Below are 20726 nucleotides of genomic sequence, written 5' to 3'. Positions count from 1 at the left end.
TCAATTTTAAAATTCAGCAGAAGATACTATTCTTTTCTTAGATGTAGTGTCTGGGCGTTCTGAGTCATTAGATTATAATTGTGTGACATTTTTCTTGTTTTTTGTGTTTGTTTTGATGTTTTTTTTTAATGAATATGATTCTTTTGTCTATATACGTGGATATGCACCACATGTACACCTGTCCTCACAGTAGTTAAAAGAGAGTCTTAGAACCCACAATCTTGGAATAATGAACAGTTGTGTGATTCCTTCATGTAAGCTCTGACAATTGAGCCCAACTATATGTAAGACCAGTAAGAACTCTTTTACTTCTGAGCCATCTCTCATTCCCTGAGTTGATTATTTATGATTACCATTGATATTGCTAATGTTATCTTTTTTCTATTTGTAACTCTTTAAATGCACAGTTCTTATTTGTAAGATTTATTAAAGTAGTTTAAACTGGAGCAATTCAGGTTTTTGGAAGATGAATACAGAACTGGAGTGAATGCCGAACTCTTTGTAGGATCTTCAGTAAAGAAATCTTTGAGTTCATCTTATCTTTTTTGTTTGTTTGAATGGAAGATTCAGTGCAGATGCAGTTAGCATAGACTGGGCTAACTTTCACCTCAGAAGAACATATACCTGCTTCTACTTTCTCAGTTCTGGGATTAAAGGCATGAGCCGATATACTCAGCTTACAAATCTTCTTTGTAGTTAGTAATTGTTCACACAATTTCTCTGATGGGTGCTCAGTACTGTTGAAGTGTTTATTTGTCTCTCTATCTTTGTTAATAGACATTTCTCTTGGAAGGTGATATTCTGTTTAGAGCATTCAGAAATAATAGAGGTAAATCTTCTATTCAGTTTCTTTGTGAAGTAACTTGATGATTTCATTGCAATGTCTGAGTTATAGAATACGAGTAGCACTCACCAGAATTATATGGCTGTATTGTCAAAGAAGCACACATTTACAATGTTGTATCATGCTTTTTGTTTTATACATATGGATGGCATATTTATGTATGACATATTTTAGAATGCAGTGACCTATAATGATGTACATGTTGACATCACTCAGAAAGAGTGGGCATTGATGGATCCTTCACAGAGGAATCTCTACAAAGATGTGATGGTGGAGACCTATATGAACCTCACAGCTATAGGTAATACTATAAATTTTCCTTCACATTTTAAATAACGGGACAAGTGTTTCTTGGTTATTGATGCTCTTCTGCAATTCTGATTGAAAATGAGGAAGAATGAGGTGAATCAAACAGGCTTGGTTTGAAGGATCAGTGAAGAGAGTAATGTAAATTTTTCAGTTTCCTGTAATGTTTCATACATTTCCTCGTTCAATATTTTAGGTTACAATTGGGAAGACCTTGAAGTTGAAGAACATTGTCAAAGTTCTCTAAAACATGGAAGGTAATTTTCTTGTACAAGGTGATACAAATGGGCCTCTCAATATATTTAATATATCTGAAAGTTTTAAAGAAATGAAGGAGTGTAAATAATCACAGCTTAAATGTATTGATGATCATTAAATGCTCATAAACACATAAACCTCAAGGGCAGGTAAATGAATCATGTTTGCAAGTGATCCTTTTAAGAAGGAAGACAAAAAAAAAAAAAACAATTGCCCCGCCTGCAGGGCTTCAACGCGTTCTCGACCACCCTAAGGATGGAATGATAGGGACAGGAGATACAAGGAAACACACCAAGTCTGGATTCTGATCAAGGTGCAACTTTATTTTTCTCCAAGAGGGTTTATATAGTTTCTGCAGGGTGGGGGGAGCAAGAAGCTGTCATCTGCATAAGGTGGGGCAAGCTAAGGATGTTTGTATAGGATGTTTACAGGGTGAAAGGGTCAAGGGCTCTGCCTCAATGTCCTGTTGCTAGGCAACCTGACTGTAAGATGATCTAATTCCCTGTCTTATGGGGGTCTGTATTTTTCCACTAACTAGAGATTCTATCCTTGTCCCTGACATCTCCCCCTTTTTAGTAATAAATCTAAGGGCCAACATAAACCAGGTTCAAATGGTCTAAAAGGAGGACTCTGAAAGAGGCTTTGCATGGAGGATTACAGAGGCCCTATCCCTCTAAAGGTTGTGAAAAAAGGTCCGAGAGGGAATGTCTCTCCAGACTCAAGCACCACAGGCATCCCCATAGTGCAGGAATCAATGGACCGTGCAGTTTTTTGAGGGAGCGGAAATGGGTAAGCGCAAGGCTGTTACTGCACAACCGCTATGCAACAGGGCATATAATCCAGGCTCTCGGGATTTTGGGGTACCATGGTCCCCAGCCTGTGCAGTCCCAGCTGCACTCCAATCATGCCTTGAGCGAGCCTTTTTCCCACACACAGGTGCAGCCTCCCCCGAGTGAAGGGGTCTGTGTGGGGCATCTCTCATCAGGGGAAATTTCACCCCTGGAGTCCTGCATATCAAAGCAATGGTAATGAACCTGGATCTGCCTGGCTGGCAGGTCTGTTATTTGGCTTCGGATGAACTGAGTGAGCCAGGAAAGTGCCCATGGCCCAAAGACAAGGACCAGGAGCAGGCCTACAACAGGTCCTAGGAGGGAGGGAAAAAGGATTGTTAGCTAAGGGAAGTTGGAAAACCAATTCTGGAACCACCCAAGCTCTTGTTCTCCTTTTCTTTTTCTCTTTTTCTAGTCCTTTTCTAACCTACCATACTGACTACCCCGGTGTGGTCTGTAAAAAAGCAACATTCCTCTTTGAGCCCAGTACAAAGGCCAACCTGTTGTAGAAAGAGGAGATCCAGGCCTCTCCTGTTCTGTAAAACTACCTCAGCTAAGGAAGAAAGGGATGACTGGAGGGCTGAAATTCCCTGTTCAAATTGAGCAATATCCTCGTCTATGGACAGTCAAAGCTCAGATTAATGTTGGTTGGACAGGACCAGAGAGGCAATTCCTGTGCCTGTTCCCGTTGCTCCAACCCCCAGAAGGACTGCTAAGGTGATGGCAGTAACAGGCTCCCGTCAAGGCAGTCGTCTCAGCGCGGCTTCTCTTCCTAGACATCTAGGAACTGATCTGAGGAATAATAGGTTAGTCTAGGTGGAAGGGACCTAAGTGCCCTGTGTGGCATCTCTGGTGCTACCCTGTTTGTTGTGCTACCTACCAGCCACAGGCTATGTCAAGCTGGCCCAACACGGCTATGACCACCTGTGACACCAAGGCCAGCAGGTCCGACAAGTCTTTCTGACACCATGGATGAAAATTCAGCACTGCCCTTGGAAACATGACCCCTGCTGTCAGACTGGATTTGTGACAAGCAGTGTCACAGCCCAGACCGTGATTGACTATGGGACTTGTATACTCTGTGAAAAGTCTCAAACACAGTTTGCTGTAAAGTTCCCACTGTTCCCCCCACAGGAACTCTGAGCAGAGTGGTAACAGAGCTAAAGGGCTGGTGGGGGTTGCTGTGGGTGAGGACAATAGCCTGGAGGGCTTGCCAGAGGGACAGCATTTAAAACAGAAGAAGTTTCCTCAGGAGAGGGGCTATCTGTCCTGGGCAGATCAGGTATATTTACAGCTCTAACCAGGCATTCTGGTAACCATCTGGGAGCAGAGTGTATCTGGTCAAGAATGCAGGCTGAACCTCATCCCCAAATAAGGACCAGGTCGGGGCCCTTCCAATGCCCCATGAGGGGATCTCGCCACATGGCTAGTGGCCGGGTGGCATCTGGAGAAGGGTGCCAGTGCCTGTCAGCGGCAGAATGCCCTGCAGCATCTAAGGTGAGACTAATTAAAGGATTATTAGACTGCCCGATTCCTTTTAAATCAGTGAGGGATGGAACCAGTGGCCAAGCGGACGGCCAGTGAGACTGTGAAATGACTGTGGTGTCTGTCCCTGTATCCAAGATACCCTGAAACTTCTTTCCCTCTATAGTAAGGGTGAGAGTAGGGCGCTCCTGAGTACCAGGCTGGACCCAGTAGGTGTCCGAGGAGCCCAATCCAGCTGACCCCTGAGGGGTGTTTGTAATTGAGGGATTATCACAGACAGAGAAGGGTAGAGGAACTAGCTGTGCCAGGCGCGTACCTTGAGGAATTGTGACCATGCCGTTTACAGCAGTGGCCAGAATCTTAATTTCACCTGTGAAATCACTATCTATTACGCCAGGGTAGACCTGGACCCCTCGGAGAGCCACAGAAGCACGGCCAAGGACAAGCACACAAACATTAGGAGGTAGGGGCCCTGTCACCCCTGTAGGAATGACCTGAGCCACTTCAAGGGAGTTTAATACTGTTTCGGTGGCGGCACACAAGTCCAATCCAGCACTGCCTGGAGTTGCTCTCCAGAGGGAGGAGAATGGAACTGGGGCGGGAGAATTTGTTGAGGCTGGGGAGTTAGGGGGTGAGCGGACCTCAAGGCCCCAGGGTGCGCTCTTGGAGGCATTGGGGCCAGGGGCTGGCCCCTTTGGAAGTTTCCCGGCACCCTCGGAGGAAGGGTCTGATTGAGATAATTGATTTTTGACCTGCATTCTGTAGCCCAATGACCGCCCTTGTTGCAGCGGGGGCAGAGAGTGGAAGGCAGGGCCCTCATAGGGGCGGCCTCCTGAGCCGGCTGGGCTAAGGGCGCGAGGCTGTGACCTTTCTGGGGACATTCCCTAGCGAAATGTCCGGGTTGTTTACAGAAGTAACAGATGCGGGCTCCAGGATGTTGTGAAGCCCTGAGGGCAGCATCTATAGCTGATCCCATGGCATGGGTGGCGCCAACACCTGAACAGAGTCTCACATATTCAGATAGGTCTGCTCTGTTTTTATGAGGGCGGAGGACTTCCTGGCAGGCAGGGTTTGCATTTTCAAAGGCCAAGTGTTTAACAAAGGTGCTTTCGTGTTCGTTCGGCCCAAAAAGTCTCTCAGCTGCATCATTTAAGCGAGAGACAAAATCGCTAAAAGGTTCATCAGGGCCCTGACAAATCTTTGCTAATGAGGTGGTAGCCGAACCCTTTTGGGGCAGGCGTTTCCAGGCCCGGACCCCCGCATTTTGAATCTGGGCCAGGAGGCCAGGAGGGAATTTTGCCTGTGCTGCATTTGTATTGTAAGGGGGGTTCCCGAGGAGTTTCTTTAGTGTCCAAGTTTTTTAGGACGGCTGTTCAGTATTTTTTTTGAGCAACTTCTCGACAATTTTCTGTAAATTCTGTTTTCCAGAGGACAAAGTCACCCCCAGAAAGAGCCGCACGGGCAAGAAAATACCAGTCATTAGGGGTCAACCAATGTTCGATCTGGTTTTCCACCAAAGGTAATGTAAAAGGAGCCGTAGGACCATACTGAGCACAGGCGGATTTCAGCTTTTCAACTAGGCAGAAATTTAATTTGTGATAAGTCTGTCCTGGCGGGGGTCCTCTGGTGATGGCTCTTCCTCCTCCTCCCCCTCCTCAGTTTGATCTTCCAAACCCCCTGAGGGGCCGCTTTGGGCGGCTGCCTCGGATGAGTCCCCAGAGGTCTGGCTCCTGGTAACAGGAAATGCCAGGACAGGCTGAGGCTTACTCTTTGATTTACTAGATTTTTGAGATGGTTTTAGCGGACCGGGAGCCACCACTTCAAGGGCAAGATCTTTAAGTTCTTTGTCAAGAGTTTTCAATTCCCTTAAAAGCTCAACATGTTCCCTGCGAGCTTGGAGGGCCTGACTCAGTGAACCAAGATCTGGGACAGGGGGAGCCAACTCATCAAGAATAGGCCCGCAAAAATGGGAAGACAGAGAAATATAGGGAGGGGGCATTGTGGAAGGGGGAACTGCCGGAGATTTTTGAGGTGGTATAAAAGGGCCCAAGGACTCCTGTGTTAAGGGGAGATTTTTGCAGGGGGGCCAGTCTGGATTATGGTAACGGGCCGCCCCTTTCTCTAGGGAAGCCTCCTCGGTGGGGTCTAGAGGGGAGTTAGAGGTCAAATTATTAACAGAGGCATGAGGATGGGCAAAAGTGAACTCCTGGGGATTCCTAGGTTTAAAAGTTGTGAGCATCCCCTCTTCCATAGAGCGCAGGTCGTGAACCGAGGGACAGACTGAAGGCGGACCAGAAAGCGCTTGGGGTGGGGGGTGGGTGTGGGGTGTCTTAGGGCTGGTAGAGGGGGAGCGAAAGGCTTCTTTGAAGATTTTTTTCTCCTATATTAATAAGCTCTTGTATGTCAGGGGAATATTTATAGACCCTAAGAATGTCATAAATAAGCTTCCAATAAGAAAATGTGGTGATGGGAACCTTCTCTAGTCCAAAAGTCCTGTAGTAATCATCTAAACAATCCCCGAGATGTGCCCAACTTTTTTCATCTATGGTTCCTTCTTGGGGGAACCAAGGACATGTGTCTATAATATAATCAAAAAAGGCTTTAAGATCTTTTTTCTTTACCCTAGTTCCTTGTATCTTGAGGGGCTCATTTAGGCCAGAAATAAATAAATCTCGTGATGATGTTGCCTGTCCTATGGCTCGTCACTTTCTTACCTGCGTCGTCTCCGCCCTCCTCTGGGATCGCGTCCTGAACCGGGCGATTTCAGGGGGATTCAACAACTTCACCAAGGCCTTGGTCTTCCTCCGGGAGACGACGTTCCGAATCCTCAAGAGGTGGTTTCATCCACGTTGGGCGCCAGTTTGCCCCGCCTGCAGGGCTTCAACGGGTTCTTGACCACCCTAAGGACGGAATGATAGGGACAGGAGATACAAGGAAACACACCAAGTCTGGATTCTGATCAAGGTGCAACTTTATTTTTCTCCAAGAGGGTTTATATAGTTTCTGCAGGGTGGGGAGAGCAAGAATCTGTCATCTGCATAAGGTGGGGCAAGCTAAGGATGTTTGTGTAGGATGTTTACAGGGTGAAAGGGTCAAGGGCTCTGCCTCAATGTCCTGTTGCTAGGCAACCTGACTGTAAGATGATCTAGTTCCCTGTCTTATGGGGGTCTGTATTTTTCCACTAACTAGAAATTCTATCCTTGTCCCTGACACAGAGCCATCTAAGCCCTTTGAAAATGAAGCCTCATGTCTCTGACACAGAGCTAGCTACCATATTCAATGGTTGCCCTGCTGGGTTTTAGTCTTCCCTTGATCCAATGTTTTCTCACTGTGTCTTAGTTCCTTTCCTTTGGGATGCTAATGGATTTTCTGTGCCTTTCACATGTTGGAAATATTTAAATTGTTTTCTGGTTTTATAATATGCCACAGTAAAGAATTTGTCTTGAGTGTCAACAGAAACTTTGGACATTTCAACAGTAAAGGGGTTGTTGCAGACTATGAGAATCATTGAAGTGACTAAATGCATTTTCTTTATGGAAGACACTTGAGCCTATAGTGACCTGGGTGAGAATCTATTTAATTGAATAAAAAGCTCCCAGATGGATGAGGTATTTGCACATGTGTCTCTCCTTGATGACTTTCTTTGGGGTACTTGTGGAACCTCTCTCGATAAAATATCTCATTGGGGCTGGTGATATATGCTTCTATAGCCTCAACCCCTTTCCTTTTCTATGTTTCTACTATGTTGTGGTTGAAATGAATGAGCCAACTTCCTTCATGTGCTGCCATGACTTCACCACCAGTATAGATAGTATCATCAAATCACATAAAATACAATTGATAGAATTTGTATTCAATGCTAAGCCACTTTGCTAGCCTGAATTTTGTAAAATTTTGTTGTTCCTATTTTTGTTTCTGAAGTAAAGCTTTGACTGAGTAGCCCTGACTCTCCTAAAAGTAGCTCTGAAACCAAGTTGGCCTCCAACTCAGAGATTCACCTGACTCTTGCTCCCACATGCTGAGATTAAAGGTTGTTCAACATTTCAGGTTTTTTAAATATATATTATTGGGTGATCGTCCTAGAGTATATGTTTTTGTACATGTCAAGCAGTTGTTGTTTTGCTGAGCTTTACCCCCCAGTTTCAATTTTGAAATTCAGCAGAAGATACTATTCTCTTTCTAGATGTAGTGTCTGGGACTTCTGAGTCATTGGATTACAATTGTGTGACATTCTTCTTGCTTTTTTGTGTTTGTTTTGATTTTTTAATGAATATGATTCTTCTGTCTATATACATGGATGTGCACCACATGTATACCTACCTATCCTCACAGTAGTCCAATGAGGGTCTAAGAACCCACAATCTTCGAATAATGAACAGTTGTTTGATTCCCCCATATAAGCCCATCTGTATGCAAGACCAATAAGAAATCTTTTACTTATGAGCCATCTCTCATTCCCTGTGTTGATTATTTATGATCATCATTGCTATTTCTAGTGTTATCTTCTTTATATTTGTAACTGTTTAAATGCACAGTTCCTTTAAGTAGGAAATATTAATGTACAGTTTAAACTGGAGCAATTCAGATTTCTAGAAAATGAATAGAGAACTGGAGTGAATGCCAAACTCTTTGTAGGATCTTCAGTAAAAAAAATCTCTGACTTCATCTTATCTTTTTTGTTTGTTTGAATGGAAGATTCAGTGCAGATGCAGTTAGCATAGACTAGGCTAACTTTCACCTCAGAAGCACATATACCTGCTTCTATCTTCTTAGTTCTGGGATTAAAGGGGTGAGCCAACATACTCAGCTTACAAATCTTCTCTGTAGTTAATAATTGTTCATATAATTTCTCTGATGGGTGCTCAGGACTGTTGAAGTGTTTGCTTGTCTCTCTATCTCTGTTAATAGGCAATTCTCTTGCAAGGTGGTATCCTGTTCAGAGCATTCAAAAATAATAGAGGTCAACCTCCTATTCAGTTTATTTGTGAAGTAATTTGATTTCATTGTAATGTCTGAGTTATAGAATTCATGTAGCTCTAACCAGAATTTGTGGCTATATTCTCAAAGAAGCACACATTTACAATGTTGTATCATGCTTTTTATTTTATACATATGGTTGGCATATTTATGTATGGCATATTTTAGAATGCAGTGACCTATAATGATGTGCATGTCGACATCACTCAGGAAGAGTGGGCATTGATGGATCCTTCACAGAGGAATCTCTACAAAGGTGTGATGCTGGAGACCTATATGAACCTCACTGCTATAGGTAATACCATAAATTTTCCTTCACATTTTAAATAAAGGGACAACAGTTTCTTAGTTGTTGATGCTCTTCTGTAATTCTAATTGAGAATGAGAAAAAATGACGTGAATAAATCAGATTTGGTTCTAAGGATCACTGAAGATAGTAATGTAAAATTTTCAGTATCCTGTAGTATTTCATACATTTTCTTTTCCTATATTTTAGGCTACAACTGGGAAAATCTTGAAGTTGAAGAACATTGTCAGAGTTCTCAAAAACATGGAAGTTAATTTTCTTATAAAAGCTGATAGAAATGGGCCTCTGGATATATATAATTTATGTGGATGTTTTAATTAAATGAAGCAGTATAAATAATTACAGCTTAAAATGCATTGATGATCATTAAATGCTCATAAAGACACATGGCAGGTATGTGAATTGTGTTTGGAAGTGATTCTTTTAAGAAGGAAGACAAAAAATGCCTATGACAAATCACCATTTGAATAATAGCATCATCAAAGCTATGCTGTACAAATGGCAATCCATTTAGTTTCATATTATTTCATATTACAAAAGATATACTCATTGAATATGTAATAAGAATATATACACAACCTGGTAATAAGCAAATAGTCCATAGTATAGTTACTCATATAGTTGTTCTGTCTTTGCTAATTTCAGTTAAATAGGTAGTTAGAGTCAAGAGTAAAGGGGTGGTTGTTGTAGAGAAACATTATTCCCTATACCACATATTGATGAGGAACAGAAAGTCCAACTGTAAATGAAATGTGGAAATATTCTTGTTGTTATTCTTTCTTTAATAGTTATATCATATGTCACTTTGGATACCAGCCATAAAAGCATAAGGACATGGAAGAAGCAATGTACATCTCTCAATCTCAGAACACCTACAAGACATGTAGTAGTCCTGTGTTGAGTAAACTTGCTGAATGTGATTCAAGTTTACAAACAATTGGTTTTCCAGCTTCATTGAGAATATATCAACAAAAATACCCTAGAAAGGCCCTATGAGTTCTAGGACTGTGTAAATGCTTCTGTTTGTCCTGGTTCACTTTGAAAATGTAGCATGACTCACAATATAGGTAACTTTATCAATGGAACAAGTGGCATAAATGTCCAAATACTCCTAGTTCTCTTCAAATATGTTAAAAACCTGAGAGAACAATGATGCCACCAATATTAGCCAGGTAATAAAGGCTCTTACCATCAAGGCATATTCAAATATGCAAAGTCATCCTTAATGTAGGGGAACAACATGAGTGTAAACAAGTTAAAACCATAAGATCTTAGTTCTCTTTATACTTAGACCAAATTGTAAATTAATTCATGCAGATATAAATACTCAACAATGTACTGAATGTAGTAAAGCTTTTAAATGTTTCAATTATTCTTGCAGGCATAAAAGAAGTCATACTACAGAGAAATCAAATGAATATATTGAGTGTGGTAAAGCCTTTGAATATCATAGTCATCCTCAAAGGCATGAAAAAACACATACTGGAGAGAAACCCTATGAATATAATGATTATGGTAAAGCCTTTGTGCACCCCACTCATCTTCAAGTACATAAAAGAACACATACTGGAGAGAAGCCCTATGAATGTAATCAATGTGGTAAAGCCTTTACACAGCCATATAATCTTCAAGTACACAAAAGGACACATACAGGAGAGAAACCCTATAAATGTAATCAGTGTGGTAAAGCCTTTGCTCAACATAGTGCTCTTTATTTGCATGCAAGAACACATACTGGAGAGAAACCCTATGAATGTAAACAATGTGGTAAAGCTTTTGGAAATTCCAGTCATCTTCAAGTACATAAAAGAATACATACTGGAGAGAAACCCTATGAATGTAATCAATGTGGTAAAGCCTTTACATGGCCATGTAATCTTCAAGTACACAAAAGAACTCATACAGGAGAGAAACCCTATAAATGTAATCAGTGTGGTAAAGCCTTTGCTCACCAGAGTGCTCTTCAACTGCATGAAAGAACACATAGTGGAGAAAAACCCTATGAATGTAAACAATGTGGTAAAGCTTTTGTACAATCCAGTCATCTTCAAGTACATAAAAGAATACATACTGGAGAGAAACCCTATGAATGTAATCAATGTGGTAAAGCCTTTACATGGCCATGTAATCTTCAAGTACACAAAAGAACTCATACAGGAGAGAAACCCTATAAATGTAATCAGTGTGGTAAAGCCCTTGCTCACCAGAATGCTCTTCAACTGCATGAAAGAACACATACTGGAGAGAAGCCCTATGAATGTAAACTATGTGGTAAAGCTTTTGTACATTCCGGTCATCTTCGAGTACATAAAAGAACACATACTGGAGAGAAGCCCTATGAATGTAAACAATGTGGTAAAGCTTTTGTACAATCCAGTCATCTTCAAGTACATAAAAGAACACATACTGGAGAGAAACCCTATGAATGTAATCAATGTGGTAAAGCCTTTACACAGACATATAATCTTCAAGTACACAAAAGAACACATACATGAGAGAAACCCTATAAATGTTATCAGTGTGGTAAAGCCTTTGCTCAACACATTGATCTTCAACCCCATGAAAGAACACATAGTGGAGAGAAACCCTATAAATGTAATCAGTGTGGTAAAGCCTTTGCTGGACACAGTGATCTTCAAAGGCATAAAAGAACACATACTGGAGAGAAACCCTATGAATGAACTTAGTGTGGTAAAGCCTTTGCTTGTAACTCTCATCTTCAAAGGCATGAAAGAATATGTAGCTTGAGTTTACCTGCCTGACCCACAGTCACAACAAATCTCTTTCACCTGCCAGTCCCACAGCCTCAGACCCAAACAAGTAAACACAGAGACTTATATTGCTTACAAACTGTATGGCCGTGGCAGGCTTCTTGCTAACTGTTCTTACAGCTTAATTTAATCCATTTCTATAAATCTATACCTTGCCACATGGCTTGTGGCTTACAGGCATCTTCACATGCAGCTTGTCATCGTGGCGGCTGGCAGTGTCTCTCTCACTCTGCCTTCCACTTCCCAGCTTTATTCTCCTCCTTGTCCCGCCTACACTTTCTGCCTAGCCAATGGCCAATCAGTGTTTTATTTATTGACTAATTAGCAACACATGTGACATACAGAACATCCCACAGCAAGAATACATACTGGAGAGAAACATTATGAATGTAAACAATGTGGTAAAACCTTTGCAGAGCTAGTTATCTTCAAGTACATTAAAGAACACATACTGGAGAGTAACCGTATGAATGTAATCAGTGTGGTAAAGCCTTTTCTTGTCACAATGCTCTTTAATTGCATGAAAGTACACATGGGAGAAAAACCCTATGAATGTAAACAATGTGTTAAAGCCCTTGTATGTAATAGTGATCTTCAAAGGCATACAAAAACACATACTGGAGAGAATCCCTATGAATGTAATCAGTGGGAAAAAGCCTTTGCACAACACTGTCATCTTCAAAGGCATGAAATTACACCTATTGGAAAGAAACTCTATGAATGTAATCAGTGTTCTACCAGCCTTTGCTCATCACTCTCATCTTCAAAGTTATAATGTAACACTTACTGCAGTGAAACATACAATTGTAATCACTGTGGTAAAGCCTTTGTTTGTCATAGTGCTCTTCAATTTAATGAAAGAACACATAATTGAGAGAAACCATATGAATGTAAACAGTGTGGTAAAGCCTTAGCACAGCCTAGTCATGATCAAGTATATTAAATAACACATACTGGAGAAAAACCCTAAGAATGTAATCAATGTGGTAATGCTTAGTCATAACACAGAGCAACCCTGTAACTGTAAAGCTTTTAGTGTGTAATTGGTCTCTTAAAGTCTTTGAATATAACATTAGACTTTGAGGATCTGAAAAAAAACGCATATCAAAGGCAATCTGAACCTACATGAATTGTTATGATTTCAAGCCACATACTTACATTCAATTATACAAAATTAATTATTTTGGAAAAAAATCTAAACTGTGTCAACAATCTGTTCAAGCATTATAATGTCTCTTTTTATTTTGTTTACACATGTCAAATAATATAGACAAAAGGCCTATAAATTTAAATGATATGATAACTGAGACAGGGTCTTTACATATCCCTGGCTGTCCTGGAACTCACTTTGTAGAGCAGGCTGGCCTCAAACTGATAGAGATCCACTTGCCTCTGATTCCTGAGTACTGGCATTAAAGGCGTGCACTACCGTGCCCATCACTTTCCATCTTTTTGAGTTTCTGCTTTTGAAGGCTAACTGACCTACACACTTCTAGAAGACACTTCTCTTCAAATACATGAAATAATAAATTCTGGTGTAAAATTTCATAGATGTGTATCATTGCTTTTCTGTTGCTTTGGTAATGGATCATATCTAAGTGAACTGAGAAAAGGGTTTAATTTGGCCCTTGGTTCCAGAGCAACATGAACCAAGAATTCACATTCTTGTCCTGCAGCAGAAAGTGTAAATTGGAAATGGCGTGCAGATGTAAATACTCAGGCCAACCCTCAAAACTGATTTCTTCTAGCAGGGTACCATTTTCTAAATCTTCTCAAATCTTTTCACAGACTGAAAATGATAGAGTACTTCGACTTCAAGCCTACATGCTTGCTTTCTGTTACATGGACTAATTCATGATGGAGAAAAACTCTTTAATCCTTTAGATACCTCAAAACCCATGTTACCAAAATTATAATAGAAAAACATTCATGATTAAAAATTAGTTTAAAGATTTGCTTTTATTTTAATTATGCTGCATTTGTGAGTGTTTGTGTGTGTGTGTGTGTCTGTCTGTCTGTCTGTCTGTCTGTCTTCCTCTGGGTATAGGAATGTGCATTCTGGTTCCCAAGAAGGTTAGACCCTTGGAGCTTCTTGCAAGAATCACTAGAAGTCATCCAAAACCTGATCTTGGTCCAGGTAATGAACTTGTGTTAAAGGCTTGATTATGTCTCTATCCCTGTCAATATTTTAAAGCTTTTTATATTCTCTTAATATAAGAAAATAGATAGGTACTCACATAAAAGAAAACTATTTATGTAAACAATTTGGTTAAGAGTTTAAATAACACAGTTGTTTTCAGTTTCAAGGAAAAAAAACCTTGTTTAAGTCTTTTGTTGTAGATTTGAAGTAAATAAATTATTAACCAAGTTAACTTAAGACTGATATGAAGATCCCATTGCAGCTTCTATTTGGCAACATTTGAGTAAGATACTGAAGTGTGGGATATAAGGCAAATTCAATTAGTAAATTTTATTTTGTGGTACTTATATTCATTCTGTGGCTTTTGTTCACCTTCTTTGGCACTTTCACTTATTTAGAGGTATTTATGTGCTGCCTTGTATAGAATGGGATGGCTATCATCTAAGTGGTTCACTTTTATTTAACTATCAGGCAGTATGTGATCACACTTTTCAAGTAACGGTGTTTGTGAAAGGGTGGATTTTTGTTCATGTTTTTATTTTTAATATTTTTTCATAAATTCCCTTGAAATGTTGTTTGTTATCTGCTTGCTTTGAATGTCAGTAATTAGTCATGGATACATTAGAATTCATGATCCTTGTATGTCAGTCTCCTAAGAACAAGTCTAAGGGTAGATGATGTACTTTCAATGACTGTTGTTTTGTAAAAAGTGTAGGGAAAGGGGGCTGGGTAAAGAAACCCACAATGACCCTGGAGCCCATAATTATGGAAAGATGACACAGATATGGCCGGTTTTGAAAAAAAAAAAAAACATAGTTTGGCTCAAATCAGTGCCATCTCTGCCCCTGACCAACTAACTTGTGAAACTAACCAATCACAGAACAGGATAGTAGAATCCTGTCCCTAGGGCCCAGAACCAGGGAAAGAAACACAACTTATGTTTTGGACCTGAGCCAGAGAAATGAACTAAGGAAACATGCCCTGACTCTGAAACTGGTGCCAAAAAAGCACTCTTGGTCCCTAGAATCAGAGTCAATGAAATAAATATGCCCTTCCCTTAAAGGTAGTGTCAAAAAGCCAAGAAAGGCCAGTGAAAGAAAAACAATTTGTCCCTGTAATCAGGACCATCTTTGTCCTAGCCCACAAAACTGGCCAAACACTGGGCAGAAAAAAAACTGATTGGTTGACTCCATCCCCAAAACATCCTATATAAACTGCCCTGCCTGGTCAACTGAGAGTTGTACTCTCCACCCTGGTAGAAGCAGCTACTCTCCTGGACTCCTCCTTCCCAAATAAAAATCTCAAAAGTGCTTTGGGTGTGAAGACCTTCATTCACTGGTGCACAGAAGAACCTTATTGGCACATCCCAAGTTGTTTTGAGCAAGGGGGAGCTGAATAGAAGACCCTTACTGAGATATACCACAGTGGATTGAACAAGGAGGAGCTGAAAAAAAGTACCTTACTGAGATGTTTCAAGTGGATTGAGCAAGAGGGAGCTGAACAGAAGATCCTTGCTGAGTAGACAGAGCAAAAGAGCTGAAAAGTAACACTTTTGTCCTGAGCCAGAGGAGATTGCTACATTTTTGTAATTTCTTTGGCCAGAGAAGCAGGGCTTTGCTAGGAAGCCCACTTAAGAAGTCGCCGAGCAAAGCTCCACTGTAGTGGGTCTCCAGGAGAGGAGCAGGATTGCTATATCCTGCAGGGAGACCATCACCCATCACACTAGGTATAGCCTGACTTTTCCGAAGAGTCATGATACCCTTTGCTGCTGAAGCACTTCCAGGCCTGACTTTCCTGAGAAGTCAGAAAATCTTCCCTTCAGGGTTGGGCTAAACAACTCCAAGTGTCCAAGACACCTTCAGGCCAGAGTTGTTGTTTTGAGCAGCTTGAGGTATCTGGGATACCTTGCCCTCTATGACTGATCTGTCTTTTTGCAGTTTCAGCTATCAGAGCTGTGCTAAGCAGCTCAAAGTGTTTTCTGACTCTCAGGTAGTCAGGACACCTTTCCTCAGATTTGCAAAACTCACGTTTTGGTGCCAAAATCTGGGACCAAACTCAGAGTTGTTGGAACCTATTTACTTACAAATGCATTTTAATTACGTTAATTTTAAAATAACTAAGAGAGAATAAATCATTAAATACTTCATGTATGTATCCACAGAAACATTTTCATCTATCTGGAAGAGATGTAATAATTTAAGGGAGTCAGTAATCAACACTATATTTCACAATATAATTAATGTGCTATGAATATGTATACATTATTTAAAGTCCCATGCATCTTCATGTCCTCATCTGTTATGAATTTGGCACTTCATCCCAAAGTATTATCTTCTAAGGGAATTATCCAGAGATGTCAGATAATGTAATAGCAGTGAGATTTATTTTGTGGGGTCTACTTTTGTCAAAATTCATATGGTGATCAACATAACATTACAGACATGCACAAGAAAGACATTTCCACCACAGCTGTCTCCTTGATGCTCAAATAAAATTAGTTGTAATATTAAATCAATAAAATTTCATCTTTTCAGATTGTAAACATATTTTCCTTGAAAGATAATTCAAAGTAGGAGAAATTGAATGATAAATCTTATTTGCAAATGAAAATGATATATTGCTATCTCTTTTTTTTCCTTTTATTGCATGTGAATTTATTTAGTTTATTCTGAGCACCAAACATTTGTTCATAACAGTTTCTCAGATCAACTAATGAATGTGAGAGAATATCTTGAATGTCAGTTATTAGTCATGAATATATATGAATTCATGATCTTTATGTGTCAGTCTCCTGAGTACAAGTCAAAGGGTAGATGATTTACTTCCAATAACTGTTATTTTCTCAAAATATTTTAACAATGTTAATGTTAAAATTGTTAATAGAGTATATAAAAACATTAAATACTTATGTGTGTATCCAAAGAAACATTTTCATTTATCTGGAAGAGATTTAATAACTTAATTAGTAATCAACTGAATATTTTACAATAGATCTTGACGTACTGTATATATATATATATATATATATATATATATATATATATATATATATATATTATTTAAGGTTCCATGCATCTTCATGTCTTCAACAGTTATCCATTTGGCATAATATCTTGAAGTATTGCCTTCAAAGAGAATTATAGAGGCGACAGATAATATAATAGCCGTGGCATTTACTTTAAAAACATCTGGTGTGTGTGTGTGTATATGTGTGTGTGAGTGTGTGTGTGTGTGTGTGTGTGTGTGTGTGTGTGTGTGTGTGTGCGCGTGTGTGTATGTGTGAGATGTGACTATGGGTTTTTAAGCCATGACAGAAATGTGAAGAATAGAAGACAACTTTGTGCGGTCTACTTTTGTCTATCTTCATTTGGTGATCAAAATGAGGTCACAGCCTTGTACAACAGAGACATTTCTAACAGAGCAGTCTCATTGATGCTGAAATAAGATTAGTTGAAATATTAAAACAGTAAAATATTGTTTTTTTTCTGATTGAAAACATTTTCTTTTAAAGACAATGGAAAATAGGAGACATTGACTAATAAATACTATTTATGAACAAAAACTATATACTGATATCTCTTTTTGTCTTTTTTTGCATGTAGAATGAGCTAGTTTATTCTTAGGACCAGACATTTTTTTCATAACACTTTCTCCAAACAACAAATGAATTTCAGAGAGGAGTCTCTGTGAGTAAAGGTGGTTGTTACTAGGCCTGGTGTCCTGAGTTCATACTCCAGGAACCCACATCACTCTTTCAAATCTTTCTCTTATTTCTACATTTCTGGTGTGACATATGGACACTCACATGCCGGCACATAAATAAATAATTTCAAAACACAAATAAGTGCCATTGAGGTAACTGGCAACCAAGTGGTTTCCTGGCTTTCTTCTCTGGAACTCACATAGGATGAATAGATATCCACTTCATTTCCCAGGATGCCTTTCTCTACAGCATCACAACATTCTGTACTTCATTTTCAGGATACCTTTTTGTATAGTGTTATTATATATGGACTTCAAATCCCAGGATGCCTTTCTCAACAGCACCATAACATTTTGTACTTCATTTCCCAGGATGTCTTTCTGTACAGCATCACTACTTTCGGACTTCATTTTTCAGGATGACTTTCCCTAGAGCATCACTATATATATATGGACTTCATTTCCCAGAATGGTGTTCTCTATAGCATCACTAAATTCTGGACTTCATTTCCCAGCATGCCTTTCTCTAAAGCATCACTACATTCTGGACTTCATTTCCCAGGATGCCTTTCTCTCCACCATCACTAAATTCAGGACTCCATTCCCTAGGATGCCTTTCTCTATAGGATGAGTCAATTCTGGACTTCATTTTCCAGGATGCCTTCTTTATAGCATCAGTACATTTGGACTTCATTTCCTAGGATGACTATCTCTACAGCATCACTACTGGTAGGATTTTATTTCCCAGGATCCCTTTCTCTACAGGATTATTACATTCTGGGCTTCATTTCTCAAGATGCCTGTCTCTAGAGAATCACTACATTTCAGACTTCATTTCTGAGGATGATTTTCTCTAGAGTATTATTATATTCTGGACTCCATTTCCCAGGATGACTTTCTCTATAGCATCAATACATTCAGGGATTTATTTTTCAAGATGCCTTACTCTACAGCATCATGACATTCAGGATGCCTTTCTCTACAGCATCACTATATGTGGGACTTCATTTCCCAGTATGACTTTCTCTACAGCATGAGCATATTCTGGAGTGCATTTCCTGGGATACCTTTCACTATAGCATCAGTACATTCTGAACTTGATATCCCAGGATGCTATTCTTGAGAGTATCACAACATTCTGGTCTTCATTTCCCAGGATGCCTTAGTGTACAACATCTGTTTACTCTGGACTTTGTTTCCTAAGATGCCTTTCTCTACGTCATCAGTACATTCTGAACTCCATTTCCCAGGATGACGTTTTCTACAGCATCAATATATGTTGGACTTTACTTCCCAGGATACCTTTCTCCATAGCACCATGACATTTTTGTACTTCATTTCTCAGGATGTCTTTCTGAGTATCATTCGCACTTCATATTTCAGGATGTCTTTTCCTAGAGCATCACTGTGTATGTTCATCTCCCAGAATGCCTTAGTTTACTGCATCACTCAATTCTGGACTTCATTTCCCATGATGCATTTCTATAGAGCATCACTACATTCTGCACTTCATTTTACAAGATGCCTTTCTCCACAGCACCAGTACTTTTTGAACTTCATTTCCCAAGATGCCTTTCTCTATAGCATCAGTACATTAAGACTTCATTCCCAGGATCCCTTTCTCTATGGATTCACTACAAACTGGACTTCATTTCCCAGGATGGATTTCTCTACATCACTACATTCTGAACTTCATTTCCCAGGATTCCTTTCTGTATAGCATCAGTACATTTGGACCTCATTTCCTAGAATGACTATCTCTACAGCATCACTACTGGTCGGACTTCATTTCCCAGGATTACTTTCTCTACAGGATCATTACATGTGGATGCCTTTTCCCAGGATGACTTTTTCTATAGCATCAATAAATTCAGGACTTCATTTTTCAAGATGCCTTCCTCTACAGCATCACTACATATCAACTTCTATTCCCAAGATGCCTTCCTCTACATTATCAGTACATTCTAGACTTCATTTTCCAGAATGCCTTTTTTCAGCATCAGTTCATTTACATTTTATTTCACGTGATGTCTTTTCCTACTGCATCATTATGCTCTGGACTTCATTTCCCAGGATGCCTATCTCTAGAGCATATCACTATATTCTGAACTTTATTTCCCAGGATGCCTTTCTCTATAGCACCACTACATATTGACTTTATTTCCCAGGATGCCTTTCTCTGGAACATCACTACATTCTGGAATTCATTTCCCAGGATGTCTATCTCTACAGCACCACTACATTTGTACTTCATTTCCCAAGATTCCTTTCACTACAGAACCACTACATGTAGGATTTCGTTTCTCTGGGTGTCTTTCTCTACAGCATCAGTACAATCTGGTCCCCATTTTCTTGGATGCCTTTCTCTGTAGCATGAGTCCATTCTGGACTTGATTTCTCAAGATTTTCTCTGTAGCATTAGTACATTTGGACTTTATTTCCCAGGATGCCTTTCTCCACAGCACTATGACACCATGGACTCTGTTTTTCAGGTGCCCTGTATTCTCAGGAGTTTTCCCTTTTCTTCAGCATGTGTCCAGGGCCTCAGCAGGTGTAGGGCCTCAGCAGGTTAATGTGACCTTCTGCAGGGTTGATGTGCCTCAGCAGTGTGAGGGTGGGGGTCAAGGTCAAGGTGTCAGTGTTAGAGGTTAGGATTATACCAATAATATAATAATAATCAATAATACAATATACCTTATTCATTAAAATAAATTAAACTTTCATCAATTTTAAAAAGAGATTAAAAAGTCACATGTACATGATGAAATCATGAGATCAGACACTGAAGAAAGAATTTCTGGGTTACATGAGTCATTTTTCCAATTTTGAAAATTACTTCCAGCCAGGCAGTGGTGGTGCATGCTTTTAATTTCAGCACTTGACAGACAGAGGCAGGTGGATCTGTTAAAATAAAGGAAAGAATGGGTTTCTCTCCATTAATGTCAGAGCCCTGAGACACACAGCAGCCAGGGCTAGTTAAAATAAACTCTTTTTGTCTTGCATGGAAGCAGTTGTGGCCTTCTCCCAAGCCTTTGTTCTAAGGTTAATAGAGCTCATCATAACTGTTCATGTAGCAGCAGAGCAAACAGTGCTGTTAGGTGACTTC

General features: G+C 39.9%; 1 protein-coding gene across 4 annotated transcripts; it reads left to right on the top strand.

Annotated features, from left to right (window-relative positions):
- The first annotated feature begins 1075 nt into the window (after positions 1 to 1075).
- On the top strand, positions 1076 to 11502 carry LOC131900998 (zinc finger protein 431-like). 4 transcript variants are annotated; one of them, XM_059252316.1, is made up of 4 exons: positions 1076 to 1145; positions 1347 to 1407; positions 10389 to 10621; positions 10790 to 11502. In XM_059252316.1, the coding sequence occupies exons 1-4, from the start codon at positions 1076 to 1078 to the stop codon at positions 11500 to 11502; spliced, it is 1077 nt and encodes a 358-aa protein (XP_059108299.1). The 4 variants fall into 4 exon arrangements, with proteins under 4 accessions (XP_059108299.1, XP_059108300.1, XP_059108298.1 ...); XM_059252317.1 differs by having other exon boundaries at positions 10389 to 10711; positions 11117 to 11502; XM_059252315.1 differs by having other exon boundaries at positions 10473 to 11502.
- Positions 11503 to 20726: the final 9224 nt, after the last annotated feature.

Source organism: Peromyscus eremicus, unplaced genomic scaffold (assembly GCF_949786415.1).
Source record: "Peromyscus eremicus unplaced genomic scaffold, PerEre_H2_v1 PerEre#2#chrX_unloc_1, whole genome shotgun sequence".
Taxonomy (NCBI): Eukaryota; Metazoa; Chordata; class Mammalia; order Rodentia; family Cricetidae; genus Peromyscus; species Peromyscus eremicus.
Note: the sequence above shows the minus strand (reverse complement) of the source record. Positions and strands in the feature narration are given on the sequence as shown.